The following is a 14,350-nucleotide window of genomic DNA, read 5'->3' on the forward strand; positions in this document are numbered from 1 at the left end:
TCCTATATGGACACCAGTTTCAGTCCTGGCTGCTCTACTTCCAATCTGGTTCCCTGCTAATGGCCTGGGAAAGCAGGAAAGGATGCCCCAAGTCTTTGGGCCACTGCACCTACGTGGGAGACCCAGAAGAAGCTCCTGAATTTAGACCATCCTAGCTCTGACTGTTGTGGTCATTTAGGGAGTGTAATAGTGGATGGAAGATCTTTCTTTCTCTTTATAACTCTGCCTTTCAAATAAATATATCTTTAAAAGGTTTAGACATGAGGTACAACTTATGCAGACATCGTTTTTCATTTTAGAAAGATTATTTAAAAAATAGGGCCATTTACCACTCCTCACTTTTCTTTTTCTATAATTTTTAAAAATCATTTTATTTATTTGAAAGAATTACAGAAAGACAGAGTGAGAGAGAGGAAGAGAAAGGTAAAGCGAGAGAGAGATCTTCCTTCTACTGGTTCACTACCCCAACGGCCATAATGACTGCAGATGGGCCAGGCTGAAACCAGAAACCAGGAGCTTTTTTGGGATATGCCACATGAGTAGCAAGGGCCCTGGGACTTAGACCATCTTCCACTGCTTTTCCAAGCATTTAGCAGGGAACTGGATCAGAAGTGGAGTAGCTGGTATACAAATCAACATCAATATGGAATGCCAGTGCTGCAGGCAGCAGCTTAACATGCTACATATACCACAGTGCTGGCTCCCTGCTCCTCAGTTTTTGGATGGGCTGTTTCTTCTTTACATTTGCACCTATGTATGCATTTGTCTGTCTAATTCCTCATCTGGGCAGGTTGCTCCTCCAGGGTCAGGTGCTAATTCTGATTTGTCTCCCAGCCGCAATTATAGTGCCTAGCACACAGTATGTACTCAACATGCAGAATAAATAGACATTATCATATCTTTTAAAAAGCTGATAAGCAGTATTGATGCCTTTTATTATCTTGAAGAGGCCTCTCTATGAATAATATCAGTAAAAGGTTAGAAATTCCTCATGTAAGAAGCCATATAGGATAGTTCATTGATGTTCATCTTGTCTTTTTCCCCCAGCAAATATGTGCTGCAAATTACATACCTAGTCTTTGGAAATGAACTGAATTGATGATATGAACGTGAACTATGTAACAGATGCTGTGCTAAATATTTTACAATTATTTAATCAGCACAAAAAAAATCATGTGGGTAGTAAAAATTATGATAGTCAGTAGTTAATTCTTTTTCACATGTCAGACAGTGTCCTAAGTTCTTGAAATGTCTAAATCATTCAATGCCCCTGAAAAAGCAAAACATCTTGTCTCTACTTCTAACACAGGACACAAGGGTGCTTCAAAAAGCTTGTGGAAAATGGAAGTAAAATTGTTTATTTTGGTGCAGAAAAATGTTTAAATTCTATGTCTGTTCAAAATATGCATTTTTCATTAACTTTGCAGGCTCCACGTAGGCATAGATTTATAAATTTTTGCACCAAAATAGACATCTTTAAATTCTATTTTCCATTTGATTTTTGAAGCGTGTGTGTGTGTGTGTGTGTGTGCTTTCTTGCTGACAATCAATTCTCCAGTTGTCCAATGAGTGTCCTATGGTTAAATTAATATCTGGGTTAGCCCTGGGTTAGCTTCAGATTCCAGAAGCTAAAGACTCAATCCCACAGCACTGTGCCCATATCAGATGCCAGTTGCCAAGGCCTAGATGGTGGCCTGTGCTTCTGATTGAGTATAAAGAGGAGGTTCCCATGACCCCCTTGTCAGATTCAATAATTTGCTAGAATGATTTACAGAAGGTCAGAAAGCACTTGGCTCACTATTACCAGTTTATTATAGAGGCTGTAACTCAGGAAGAGCCAAATGGAAGGGTCGCATGAAGCAAGCTATGCATTAGGGGGTGTGTGTGTGTGGAGCTGACGTGCTACTTCCACTATGTATCTCCATTTGTTTGCCAAGTTACATGCTTTCCCCAAGCTGTGGTTGAGTGTTTGGATGGAGGCTCTGTTGTGTAAGCATGATTAATTGAATCACTGAACGTTAGTGATCACTTAAGTCTCTGGCCCTTCCATCTCCAGGAGTTGAGAGATAGGACTAAAAGTTACAACCCTCTAAGCATGTGGTTGGTTCCCCTGGCAACAACCGCAGTTTCCCTAGAGTCCCTTCATTAACTTAAACTCATAACTAAAGATTGATCAGAAGAGGCTCATTATGAATAATAGATGGTGTTCTTCTCACCTTTTCACTTGAGAAGTTCCAACGGTTTAAGGAATTTTGTGCTAGGAGTCAGAAGGAAACCCAGACAACTAATTTCTTGTGATATCACAATAACACATTCTCACAATGCCCCTTTAAGGTAGGTAATTAGTAATCTCTCCATTTTACTGCTGAAGTCACTGAAACATAGAAAGGTTAGTGAACTTGCCCAAAGTCACACAGCAAGCCATGGAAACAGTCAGTGCCTGTGGTATTTACACCTACAACCAGTTGGAGGGTTCTGCTGCTTGTGGAAGCATTTCTCAGAGAAGTCAGCTAGTGCACGGCTTTGAAAGATGCACAGGGGTTAGCCAGGTAGGCATTGTAAATAGTAGGAGAGGGTAAGAGGAAGAAAGGATGTTCTGGGCTCTAGAAGTAGTCTGAGTTAAAAACATGGCATCCCGGCTCTGCTTTCAGACCAGAGATGGTCTACCCAAGAAACTGTTGAATTCATCTGGACAATGAGATGCTGGACTCTATGCATGGTCCATGCTTGCAATGAAAGAAGCATGACTGGATTTGAATTGTAATACTGCAATAAGGTGGAGAAATCCACCATGGGGGGTGGTACGGGGAGGGGTTGGGGGAACCTCAGAGCCTATGAAACTGTGTCATAAAATTAAATGTAATTTTAAAAAATTGTTAAAAAATAAAATAAAAAAACATTACCAAAACAAACAAACAAACAAACAAACAAACCATGGCATCCATACTCTTCTGGTACAAATGCAGGATTGGAGTAGGGGTGTGGTGGGAGAGCAAGTCTGTTTGTCTGATTGTTCTGTGAGCTGCATAAATGGCAATCTAAGAGACTCTGAGCACCGGCAAGAAGGAGGCCCTGGATGGCCATGTGCAGTGACCCCTGTGCAAGCCTGGGCCAGCTGGCGTCCACAGGAAGGGCTCACACAGCTTCTTTGTAATAGCAGCCCACACCGTTTGGTTAAGTGCTTGTTGGTCATCTTCTGGGTTAGCTTAAAAAAATATATATGAGTCTGTCACACCAAGTTTCCAGATCTCTCTAAAACCACTATAATTTATTTATAACTTAGATTTCTCTAAGTTGTTTCTGTAACTGCACCTCAGGCGCTGTCTCTTTGGCCAAGAAGCTGTTTAACAGCCTTTTAGCAAAGCCACGCATTAAATGTGTACTGAATGTATCCCCTGCCGTCTTAAAGGGCTATTAGACTATTGGAGGTCATTTTATTTTATTTGTGGTTTGCAGGCATAACTGTAGCCTGAGGAGCTCTTTCATAGTTGGTCATCAGACCCAAGCGCTTCCCTTGCTTTATTCATTGTAATCGACCCTTCGAAGGGAGTACACATATCTCTTGTTGCTCCCTTGAGGTGACGTAGCAAGAAGATGGGAAGTGCATTGAGATTTTGCAGAAGGTGGTAGAGGTAGGCATTATTTTCATGGTTGATTTAAAAGAAGTCTTATGCAGTATGTATCTCAACTTTTGTACCAACTTCTTGCTGTTAGATTTGCCAACCACTAGGGAAGGAACACATCAGCTGCATATAGAAAAGAATTTAGATGGCCTTTATTCCAGAAAACTGCAGTCACGGGCTTTACTGCCCCATGCAGCATAAAGGCAGAGATGAAACAGGTAGCTATAGAGGTAAGAAAAACCAGGAGGAGACATGCAAGGGAATTTTAAACTCCCCTTGTCATGGATGCTGGAGTAGGGGGTCGCTTTGGCCCTTATTTGGTGGGGGATATGGGTTTGTGTCTGTCACTGAGGCAGCAGTGATTTCACTGCCTCAGGGGCCCATCAGAATCCCCCAGTCAGTTCCAGGTTGCAGTCTGGGACCAGCTTGAAGCAAACTCTGCCCTACTCTGGTTACCGTGGCAACCATCACTTGCCCCCATAGAGAGACAAATTCATAGTAGAAGCAGAAGTAAATGTGCAAGTGAGAATAGAATTGACTTAGAGAGTCAGACTGCTTTCACACATGAGCATGGGCTACTCCAACAGAGAGATACCAACCGTGAATGGGCCAGAGCTGCCTGTGAGGACAGAGTGTGAGAGGGGGCCAGGACAGGACCCAAAAGCAAGAGTCAGAAGCTAAAAGGTAAAAAACAAACATAAAAACAAAACAAAGCAAAAAACCAAGCAAGGTTGTTCCCATATGCAACAGTCCCTTTTATGGGGTAGGCTTGGTACCTGACTGAATATACAAATGGGGTACAGCTGTTGTGGCCATTTGGGGAGTAAACTACTGGGCAGAAGATACTTATCCACCTTTCCTTCTGTCTGTAAATCTGACTTTCCAATAAAAATAAATAAACCTTTAAAAAAATCAATTACAAACAAATGGGGTACAATTTGGGTGGGGCTTAGTGTGTATGATGAGGCTTTCTGGCAATTTCGTGGTGCCTCCACATGGAGCTTAGTTTCCATAGGCCATCTGACTTCATCTTCTTCCTGGTCCCTGATGAGACACAGGTGCATCCTGGGAAAGTGGGCATAGTGGGTTGACAGGTAGGGTGGGGCATGCAATTACAATGCAGGGCTCACACAGAAATTGTGAGAACAATTTTCAGGCTCACCTATTCCTGTGTAATTGTCTTCTGTTTCCCCCACATCAGATGTAGAAGAAATTGACTTTTGGCTTTGATAGTTTTATAAGTAATCTTCCTGAGGTTTTTTTTTTTTTCTTTATCATTTTGCTCCTTTTTGCATTTGTAGAATTCTACAGGCACTTCAAACTGAGAGCTTAGAACCCAGTCTTCTGAAAGAACCATTTAATTTTTCCAGAAAGAAATGTATCAGTAAGCCCACCTACTACCTTTCTACTCAGTCATGTGGCATTTGGAATTCATTCTGGGGTTGGCCTTGGATTAGCAAATGGACACATTCCTGTGCCCTTTGTCTCCCATGTGAATTATAAAAATGTAAGCTAAAATTGTTCTCTGGAGTCTTTCCCTGTTTACATCTCCCATCCACTGAAGGGCTCCGTTATCTAAGTCATTTCCATATATCTGTCTTCAGCATGTTTCAAATTCCTTGGGGACTTGATTTTTAAAAATAAGCTTTGCTGTGGGAAACTTTGGGACTTGAAATAGAATTTGCTCAGACTTCCCTCCTTCAACATGTCTATGTGCTTATCTTCTCAAAGATCTCCGATTAATCCCTCCCATTGCTCTTATGGGTGGAATTTATACTTTCTGATTTAGAACTGCTGGTCATCTTGGTCCTGGTTACTGTCAGTTGTCTCTCACTTGCAGAGGTCCCTCCCCCTGCTCCATCCCCATCATACTTTTAAAGAGAATGCTGTTTAAAGTTGCTTCATAAAGCAGTCTGCACTTTCAGAACCTGTTACCCCAGTGACATAAAAGTCTGATCTCACCCTTAAGTCAGTCCCAGTTTTTATATTAATTGTGCTGCTTGGGACAGATTTCTTAAGCCAAACACTTAACATATATCCTAGACCTGAGATGAATGTTTGATTTTGTAGATTATTTTGAAAATTTAATGATTGGATGTTTAAGTTGGAAAGGCACAAGAAAATAACAAGGAGCTTATTACTTGAAGGAAGGTAAAGGAACAGGATTGCTAGTACTGGCTCTATTTCCCTCTCTACTGGGCCTGTCTTCCTGAAGCTAGTAGGGAGACAAATGATGGGCCTGTTAAAGAACAGTGTAGGTGCTTGGGTAAGGATCACAGAGAATCCTTGGCCACTTGGTCAGGAGACTTACCATAGTGTGGTTCCTCCAGGTCTAGCTTAGTCGGTTGGGAGTGGGGAGGCTAAAAATTGTGGGTTTTTTTTTTAATTAATTAATTAAATTTGAAAAATGAAGTATGCTTCCCTGTGCTGTTTCACTCCTTAAATGTCCCTAACAGCTAGGCCTGGGTCAACCCAAAGCCAAGCGCCCAGAGTTTAACCTGGTTCTCCCGTGTGAGTGGCAGGAACCCAAGTACTTGAGCCATCACCTGCTGCCTCTCAGGGTCTTTGTAGTAGGAAGCTGGAATCTGGGGTGGAGCTGGGACTCACACTCAGGAACTCGTTGCAACTGCAAGACCAAACACCTGCTCCTGGAAAGTCAGTTTTCTGGAAACTTTCTTTAATCTTCCCTGTAAGTCAGTTCTTACTGACTATACTGTTAGGATCGACACTGTTTTCGGGTCATTGATCTTCTAAGAGGCACCTTGTGAAAAATTACAGTAAAATGCTACAAGAAATTTTGTACTGCATTGCATTGATCTACCTGTAGACACAACCAAACCCTTTTTTCCTTGGGGATGGTTTTCCTACACTTGCAGTTTTCTCAATTTCTACTTTAATATTATTTTCCAGTGTTTCTCTGAAATGATGATATGGCATGGTCAACTTAAAGCTCTAGCTCTATAAAAGTTACAGCTTAAAAAGAAAAAGAAAAAAAAAACCCTACAAAACTTTGTTCCCCTTCTTCCAGATTCCTCTTCTGCAACTAATGAGGTTACCATCTTCTTTTTTCCTAGGATGGCCCAGACTCTGCTGGAGGAAACCGCACAAAGCAGGAGAGCGCGTGGATATTCAGGCTGTGGTACAGCTTTGACCACAAGTATCCTTTTCAACAGCATTCCCTGGGTCTGTGAAATGTGGATGATGAGATCCTTCTGTTGAGCTGTTGAGGAATGATTCTGATGGGTGTTCTTGGCTGGGTGTAGACAGTACCCCCTGGACACATGCGTTCATCATTCAACTACAGGTAGTCCTGGTGAGCAACTCTCTGGCCAGGAGGAATGTTTACATATCACTCATTTGGTTCTTGAGAGCTTTGTGGCTTGGTGTCCAGGGAGACTATACCTTTGTAAGTGAATTAGTTAAAATTATTTAATGAACCATGCTGTGATCATGCTAATCCTAGTGAGGAGGATAATTCCTGTTGGCTGAACTTGGCCAGGTCTGATCTTGTATGATCTGATACTGGCATAACTGGCATGCAGACTAGAACCTGTTCTAGAAGATTGACTTGGTCCCAGGTAAAAATGAAAAACCGAAAAGTTCAGCCTTCAGTGTTTCTTAAATTGACCTAGTGATCAAATGGGCAGATAGCCTATTATATATAGTATTTGATGACTTCAAAAATGTTTAAAAAAAAAGTGTTACTGAAGTACACAAAAAGCACACAAACCGGAAGTGTTCAGTAAATTATCACAAAATAAACATAATCATTCAGATTAGCCAAGAAACACAAAATGGCCAGTTCTTCTCATTCCATAGTTATGAACACTTCTTTCTTCTTCCCAAATGCAACCACTCTCTTAATTTGTAATAATAAAGTATTTTTTTACCTGTTTTCCAACTTCATACAAATGGCCATATACAGTGTGTGTGTTTGTGTTTAGGTGCATATATTTGCATATATGTATGAATTTGAGTATGTAAATATGCATTTCTTTTGTAAACAAGTTTGTTAGAAGCCTTCTGGATTGGACTGGGGGAAGAGGGAACTTTGAATAGCTTAAGCAGGGAATTGGAAGGCAGCCCTGGTGTCCCCTCACTGTAGGGCTCCAATCTAGGGAATCCCACCTAGATACCTGAAGAGACCCATTAGACTGGAGGAGCTGTTCCCAAATTGAACCAGCACTGTGTCTGGACCCCTTGCCAGGGAGTGCAGTTAAAGCCACAGCAGTCCAAGGGAGCATGTTCCATCTGTAAAGAGCTGGGGCAGACCCTCTGAGTTCCTCCTTTGGGGACTAATTGGCAGCTGAGAGCAGACCGCAGTGTATGCTTTCCATTGTCTCCTCTAGAGAAAGCTGCTGTTCTCTTGCGTTGCTCTCAGTGAAGACAGGGGTAAGTGGGCACCGGACTGTCAGCCTGATGGGCACAGATTGCTGTGGCATATTCTTACCTCTACTTTTTTTTTAGATTTATTTATTTTTATTGGAAAGGCGGATATACAGAGAGGAGAGACAGAGGAAGATCTTCTGTCCGATGATTCACTCCCCAAGTGACTGTAATGGCTGGAGTTGCACTCATCTGAAGCCAGGAGCTTCTTTCAGGTCTCCCATGCGGGTGTAGAGTCCCAAGGCTTCGGTGCGTCCTCGACTTGCTTTCCCAGGCCACAAGCAGGGAGCTGGATGGGAAATGGAGCTGCCGGGATTAGAACTGGTGCCCATACGGGATCCTGGCACAAGCAAGGCGAGGACTTTAGCCGCAAGGCTACCATGCTGGGCCCTTCTCACCTTCTTTTTAAGTGTCTTGGTGTCTCTGTATCTAGGTGATCATCTGAGAGCTTAGAGTGTGGGTCTCAGGTGGTCCCAGCTCTATCATAGTGCAGGGTGCTTCCCTCACAGGTTTTTTTCCATGTATCAAAAGAACTACATAAAAGAGCTCCACAGTATCAAAAAGAGTATCAGGAAGAGCTCCATAAAGGCTCCTGGTTATTGCAAAGGTGCTGTCTAACTCATGCATTTCTGTGCTGTGCCCTGTGGGTGGAGGGGTTCAGCATGGATACCTACAGAGACAGGTCTCAGGGGATCCAGGGCACAGACCCCCTCTCTGGCTGTTTGTAACTCAGGAAGTGGTTGCATGTCAAAGCTGAGTTACTCATTAACATCCAAGCCACCAAGTCAGAAGGGCATTCTAATGAATCGACTATGAGGGTCATTCAAAGGTTCGTGGAAAGCACATACAACATGGACACTGTACAAGGCTTTCAAATAATTTTTGCATCAGAATTGACTTCTCCCTTGATTCTTTTTTTCCCCCATGAACTTTGGATTCCTCTGGATTCACCATCCTGGGAATTAACAGCTGCCACTTCAGGCCAGTAAAGGAGAGTGTAACCTTTGATACAGATTGGTACTCTTTACACGTGTTTCCTGTTTCTGAAAAGCTGAGCAAAGATGCTGTTCTGTGGGTAGAATGTTGGATAATTTTCTCTTTGATATTTGCCAACACAGGTTGTTGGATGTGTGATTTCTTTGCAGCCATCTTCCTTAATTCACTTGTTAAAAGTTACTTGAAGCCCATCCTCACTCACAGTGGCCCGCCTCTAACCACCACCCTTCCTGCCTGGTGTGGCTTGCTAGCTCGGTGCCTGACCAGCCCCCAGGTGTATGATGTAAGTACCACGTGTCGGGGGCCCTCCTGCTCACCAGACCAGGGAATGGAGTCTCTTACCTTGGAAGAACTCTCATCGCACACATGTCTGCACATCCACAGATTTAGCTTCCCTTAATAAGATGAGTAGAAATGGCCAGATGGCCTACACTTATATATTGTACAGTGACACTGAAACTTATTCCCAGGGTTACGGGACTCCTCATTGGCAGCTATAGTTGTAGTGGAAAGAAATCTGGATTTGCAATCAGATGCTAGACTGGCATCCAAGTCCTAGGGGGCCATTGCAGTGCTCTGTACCTCAGGTTTCTAATCTGCACAATGGGCCTCATAGTGTAGGCTGGTTGTGAGCATTAAATGGCAAAGTATGTACACTGTGAACTAAGCTTTTTGGCATTGTAAAATTCCTTATGTATGTAGTTTGCTCATGTTAGTGTAGTTAGGTGCTTTCTTTGCATTTTCAGATTCTAGAAACAGACTTAGCTCAGTGTTAAAAGGGTCCCCATATGGATAGACTGTGGAGCTCCTGGTGTTGGATCCAAGCAGCAGCAGGAGGAGAGGTCAGAGGTCTCTCCTCCTCCCCAACTCTCCTACCCATCCTGATTATCTTGTCATGAACGTGATCATTAGATCTAGCAAAAATAACTTCTGAAATCTGTATACAGCTCCCCAAAGGCTGACCTCGTTCTCTTGGCTGCAGTTTGGCTAAACAGCTGGTGCAGTGGTGCTGATGAGGAATGTGGGTCTTGTTGGTGTTGTGAGCAGCCCATGGGCCCATGACAGAGCTGAGACCCTTGTACAGCTGTCTAGCTAAGTAACTGATAGCCTGCGATTGACTTGGCCAGTGATAAGAAAGCAGAATGCAAAGCCTGGATGAAAGAGAGAACGGTTGAGTTCTAATGGGATGCAGTTAGGAAAGGACATGCACACACAGATGCTACTGAGGGTGAAAGGACATAGGTAGTCTAACCAGCTGTGAGCACGGGGAGAGGTGGGAAGAGCAGTCCCATCAGGGCTCCCATGATGTGAGGATGTGCCACCTTAAGGCTCATGCTCTTCCTCCAAGAGCAGGGATTACATCTGTCAAGTTGCCCTGTGTCCTAAATGCCAGCTCTCCCCTGACAATGCCCCACTGCTTTGCAGTGGTGAGGTCTGGCAAAGAGTAAGCTCTGTGTGTCTGTCACTGCAGCATCTGCAAGGACCCCCTCAGAGGGCAATGAACATTGAAAAGGCCTGGGGGGCAGCAATGAAAGTTTACACTTGCAAGCCCAGCGGAGCTGCTAAGCTCTTCACTCAGGGAGAGCAGTTTTGCCCAGTAAAGAAAATGCAGTTCTGCCAGGGCATGTTCACTGCATGTGCCAGAGAACAGCATTTCCATTGCCTAGTGGTTAACACACTGACTAGCTGTTGTAACTAGTGTCATAACAGAATGCCGAGGATCAACTCCCAGCACAGCCTGCTGCTTCCAGCTTCCTGCCGAGGCACACCCTGGGAGGGAGCCATGGATGCCTTAAGTAATAGAGCTCCTGCACCCCAGGTGGGCAACCTGGATTAGATTCTGGGTTGGTTCCTTGCTTTGGTCCCCCTCAGTGCTAGGGTGGGCACTTGGAGAGTGAGCCAGTAGGTGGAAGTACTCTCCCTATTTTTAGAGTAATGCAATTGCTGTTCTACTTGTGGCAAACTGTTTTTAAACTAAAAAAAAAAAAAAGTGGGTGGGATAGTAAAAACAATTCCATTTCCCTAGAACTGCTCATGAAATGATTTTGAATGCAGGTGGTATGTTTTTAATGTTTTATCTGTCATCCTGATTACCATTTATGTCAGAAAGAGTTAAGCCAGCACATACAAAGTTAGCCTTATAATTTCTGCTGCTGTTCTTTTAAACTTGCTTAAGGGGAGGTGTCTTGACTTACACGCTGAGTGGTTTGTTTTCTTGGCCCTTCTGTCTCCAGTGGCAGTTGGGACATTTGGATACATCTCATCATCAGACACTGCCACCCTCCTGCTGGCAAAATGCCAACTGGTTACACATTTCCATCAGGCATTGTTTCTGGGTTGGCATGTTGTTGCTGCTGTTGTTGTTTTGCCTTCTAGTTTCAATCTCTTTTGAACATTTTGTAGAACTTATGTCTGAATGAGGGTCACTTTCCAAGCCTATGTATTCCTAAGATGACTAACCCACTATAAAAACTTATTAAACCCTCATCTAACCTGGAATTTACTAATAATTTCCTCGCTCCTAGATCAGGGATTTACCTGGACATGTTTGAACTCAGCCTAAAGTTGGTACACTTGTAATAGCTTGAATTGAAAGTGCTGCCTTCACCTACTCAAGGAACTGTATTCAAAGCTTGCTTCTACACAATCACATTTGGGCTCTGGACTCCCAGCAGTGAGTTGGGAATCACCTCCAATGCTGCTGCAGCTGTGAGCTAGCAGCCTACCCTGGGTCTCAGGCCAGCTCTAGGCCTGCTGCTGAGGTATGCGAGCAAAGGGTCTTTTAAAATGATCAAGTGAGAATTAAAGGGGCTCGGCTGTAGAGTGGAGTGCTGGATAAGTGTCTCAGACTGGGCACCATCCAGGGCTGTTTGGCACATATGTGATTTGTACTCCTCATCTTGTACTTTGCCGGATTTATTTGGAGGAATCTGAAATAAATGACAAGTGTTCATTATTTCCCACCAACTCTAACCCACTTTGGTTTAGTGTCTACCTAGAAAATAGTATTTTTTCACTTATTAGGATGATCTCTAGTTATTTAAAATATACACATCCCCACACACTGATGTTTACATGGATTTTCAGGGGCATTTCAGTGGATTTTGCACAAACCAGGTACATAAGGGTATTTTAAATCATTCATGGAGAGTGGCATCAGAAGCCATGAGAAACTCAGGGCTGGCATTTAGCCTAGTGATTACAATGACAACTAAACTGTCCGTATCCCACATCAGAGTGTCCAGGATTTGGTACACAGCTCAGCCTGACTCCCACCTCTACTAATGCAGACTGGGGGAGCAGTAGGGATGGCCTAAGTGATCATCTTCTGACCACCCCATGGGAGACCTAGGTAGGGTTCCCAACTCCCACTTCAGTCCCAGTGCATGCCCAAGTCCTGGATGGTTCTGGCTAGAGGCAGCACAGGACTTCAGATAACCTGGGACATTTGAGGGGTAAACTAGCAGATAGAAAACTCAACCCCTTCCTCAAGTGCCTCTGAAATAAACTAAGAATTTTATAAAGCTAAATTTATTTTGGTGTAGAAGCATTTTCAAATCCAAGTTTTCAGAAATGTGTTTGTGCAAACCCCCACAACTGTGCATGAATTTTTACACCTTTGCATAAAAAAATCACTACTTTTAATTCCATTTTGCATGATTTTTGGGAAATAGCTTGGTATAATTATGCAGGGCTTTAGCTTATCAGGCCTGTGTTGACCTGTTGAGTCTAACATCTAGTATTTTAGGGCATGAGTTGATCTCATCACCCGCAGGAAATGTTCCTGAAGTGTTTATGTGGAGATTCTTATCCACCAACTTTTCCTGGTTCCTTGTTTTTAAATGACCTATCTTCGGGTGCTGTATCTAGGTTTGTTGGTTTTGTTAAAGGAACGGGTCGACATCCAGCCTTGCTTTCTCCTGGCAGTGAATGTTGCCCGCACTTCCCTCTCCGAGGAATCAGAGCAGGCCACTCCATACACATCCAGGGTGCTTTGGTGTCCTTCCTTCTATTTACGGAATTCCCTTTCAGCTGCAGGTAGTCATCTATGCCTCCATGGCCCCAAACCTTGAAGCAGTGAATTACCTGCCAGGACTGGCTCCCAGAAAATCGAGAGCTGAAAGCTCTCTCCAGGAGATATTTTGACTGAGATAAACAAAAACAAGACTTAGCACATGCCTCAACATGGGAACGGAGGCATGCTAAGACAGAGAAGCAGGACTTGCTGGGAATTGGAAACTCAGATGGGGCACATGATGTCATTTGTTGTTAAAATGATCATAGACCAGATACTGGTTCAGTTCTCCTGAAACACGAAGAAGAGGCAGTTTGGGAGTGAGGCGCAAGTTGCAGAACTGTGCTCTAGATACCCACATGAGCCCAGGGCTTTGTTTCATTGTCCACCTGCCCCCTGCCTTATCGCAGTGGAGATTTGAGGTATCAAGGAAGAGAGCTTATGTGTATGCTTGCTAAGAACGCTGGAGCACTGATTGAGTGCAGTCACACTGTGGGCTATGTGTGGAACACTTGACATCATTGAGAAACAATGCAGAAAACAAGCATGTGCTTGTCATTGTACACAGAGATGAACTGGGAGAGAAGCAGTAAGGGAAAGCGAACCCAGGAATCCTCCCTACGGGCACACATTTACCACACATCCATTCAACACCTACTGGGAGGACGCCCAGGAGAGGAGAAAGTCACTGCACTTGGTGCTTTGTCATCTTGCTGTGGAGTAGCAGTAATTGCAGGAAAGTGCTCATGGCCTTGGACAGCGTAACTGAGCAGAAGCTTTGAGGTGTTCCTAGGGGGAGGAGGTCTTGTCTCTAGGGAGAGGTACAGGATTGACAGGAGTCAGGAAAGAAGGGAGCAGTTTACCCAGTGTGTTGATGCTATGAGTTAGGCATTTGAGAGAGTGGTTCACAGTGTTTGACTTAAGTCAGTGCAGCAGGGGAAGGGAGGGGATAACTCTTCCCTCATTTTGCTTATTAAACTCACTGGAGGGTGAAAAGTTCTGCCTGGCCTCCCAATGTTTCCTGGCACTCACTCCACACCAGCTGGTCCTTTCGAGTGGCTGTCACATTGCTGATGCCTTGCCTGTGACCACAACAGTGGCCTAGCCTGAGATACCCTCCAGGCCTTTCCCTGACATAGTGAATTTTCATAGTCTCTGTGGGCAAAACCAGTCTAGACACAGCATGCATTCAAACTTTGCCTCTTAGCCACTGGGCAACCTCAGACACATCCCATAGATTCTGGTAGCTCAGGTTTCAGCTCTTGTGATGAATGTTCACACTCTTGAGGCGGGGCGGTATTAGGGGGTGGTGAATCAGATGAAGTCCAGG

At 43.9% G+C, this 14,350-nt stretch overlaps 1 protein-coding gene across 5 annotated transcripts in view; it reads left to right on the plus strand.

The window, feature by feature from the left end:
- The window catches only part of SLC9A7 (solute carrier family 9 member A7), a 132,544-nt gene that overhangs the window by 111,583 nt on the left and 6,611 nt on the right, over positions 1-14,350 (plus strand). For 3 of the 5 annotated variants that reach the window (XM_040999518.1, XM_040999527.1, XM_040999534.1), the window contains 2 exons: positions 6,698-6,780; positions 9,183-9,288. In XM_040999518.1, the coding sequence (XP_040855452.1) occupies positions 6,698-6,780; positions 9,183-9,288 (189 nt within the window). The remainder of the gene's footprint in view (positions 1-6,697; positions 6,781-9,182; positions 9,289-14,350) is intronic. The other 2 variants (XM_040999542.1, XM_040999549.1) reach the window with 1 other exon arrangement.

The sequence above is a fragment of the Ochotona curzoniae genome, unplaced genomic scaffold, assembly GCF_017591425.1.
Source record: "Ochotona curzoniae isolate NIBS_2020 unplaced genomic scaffold, NIBS_Ocur_1.0 contig_1274, whole genome shotgun sequence".
NCBI lineage: Eukaryota > Metazoa > Chordata > Mammalia > Lagomorpha > Ochotonidae > Ochotona > Ochotona curzoniae.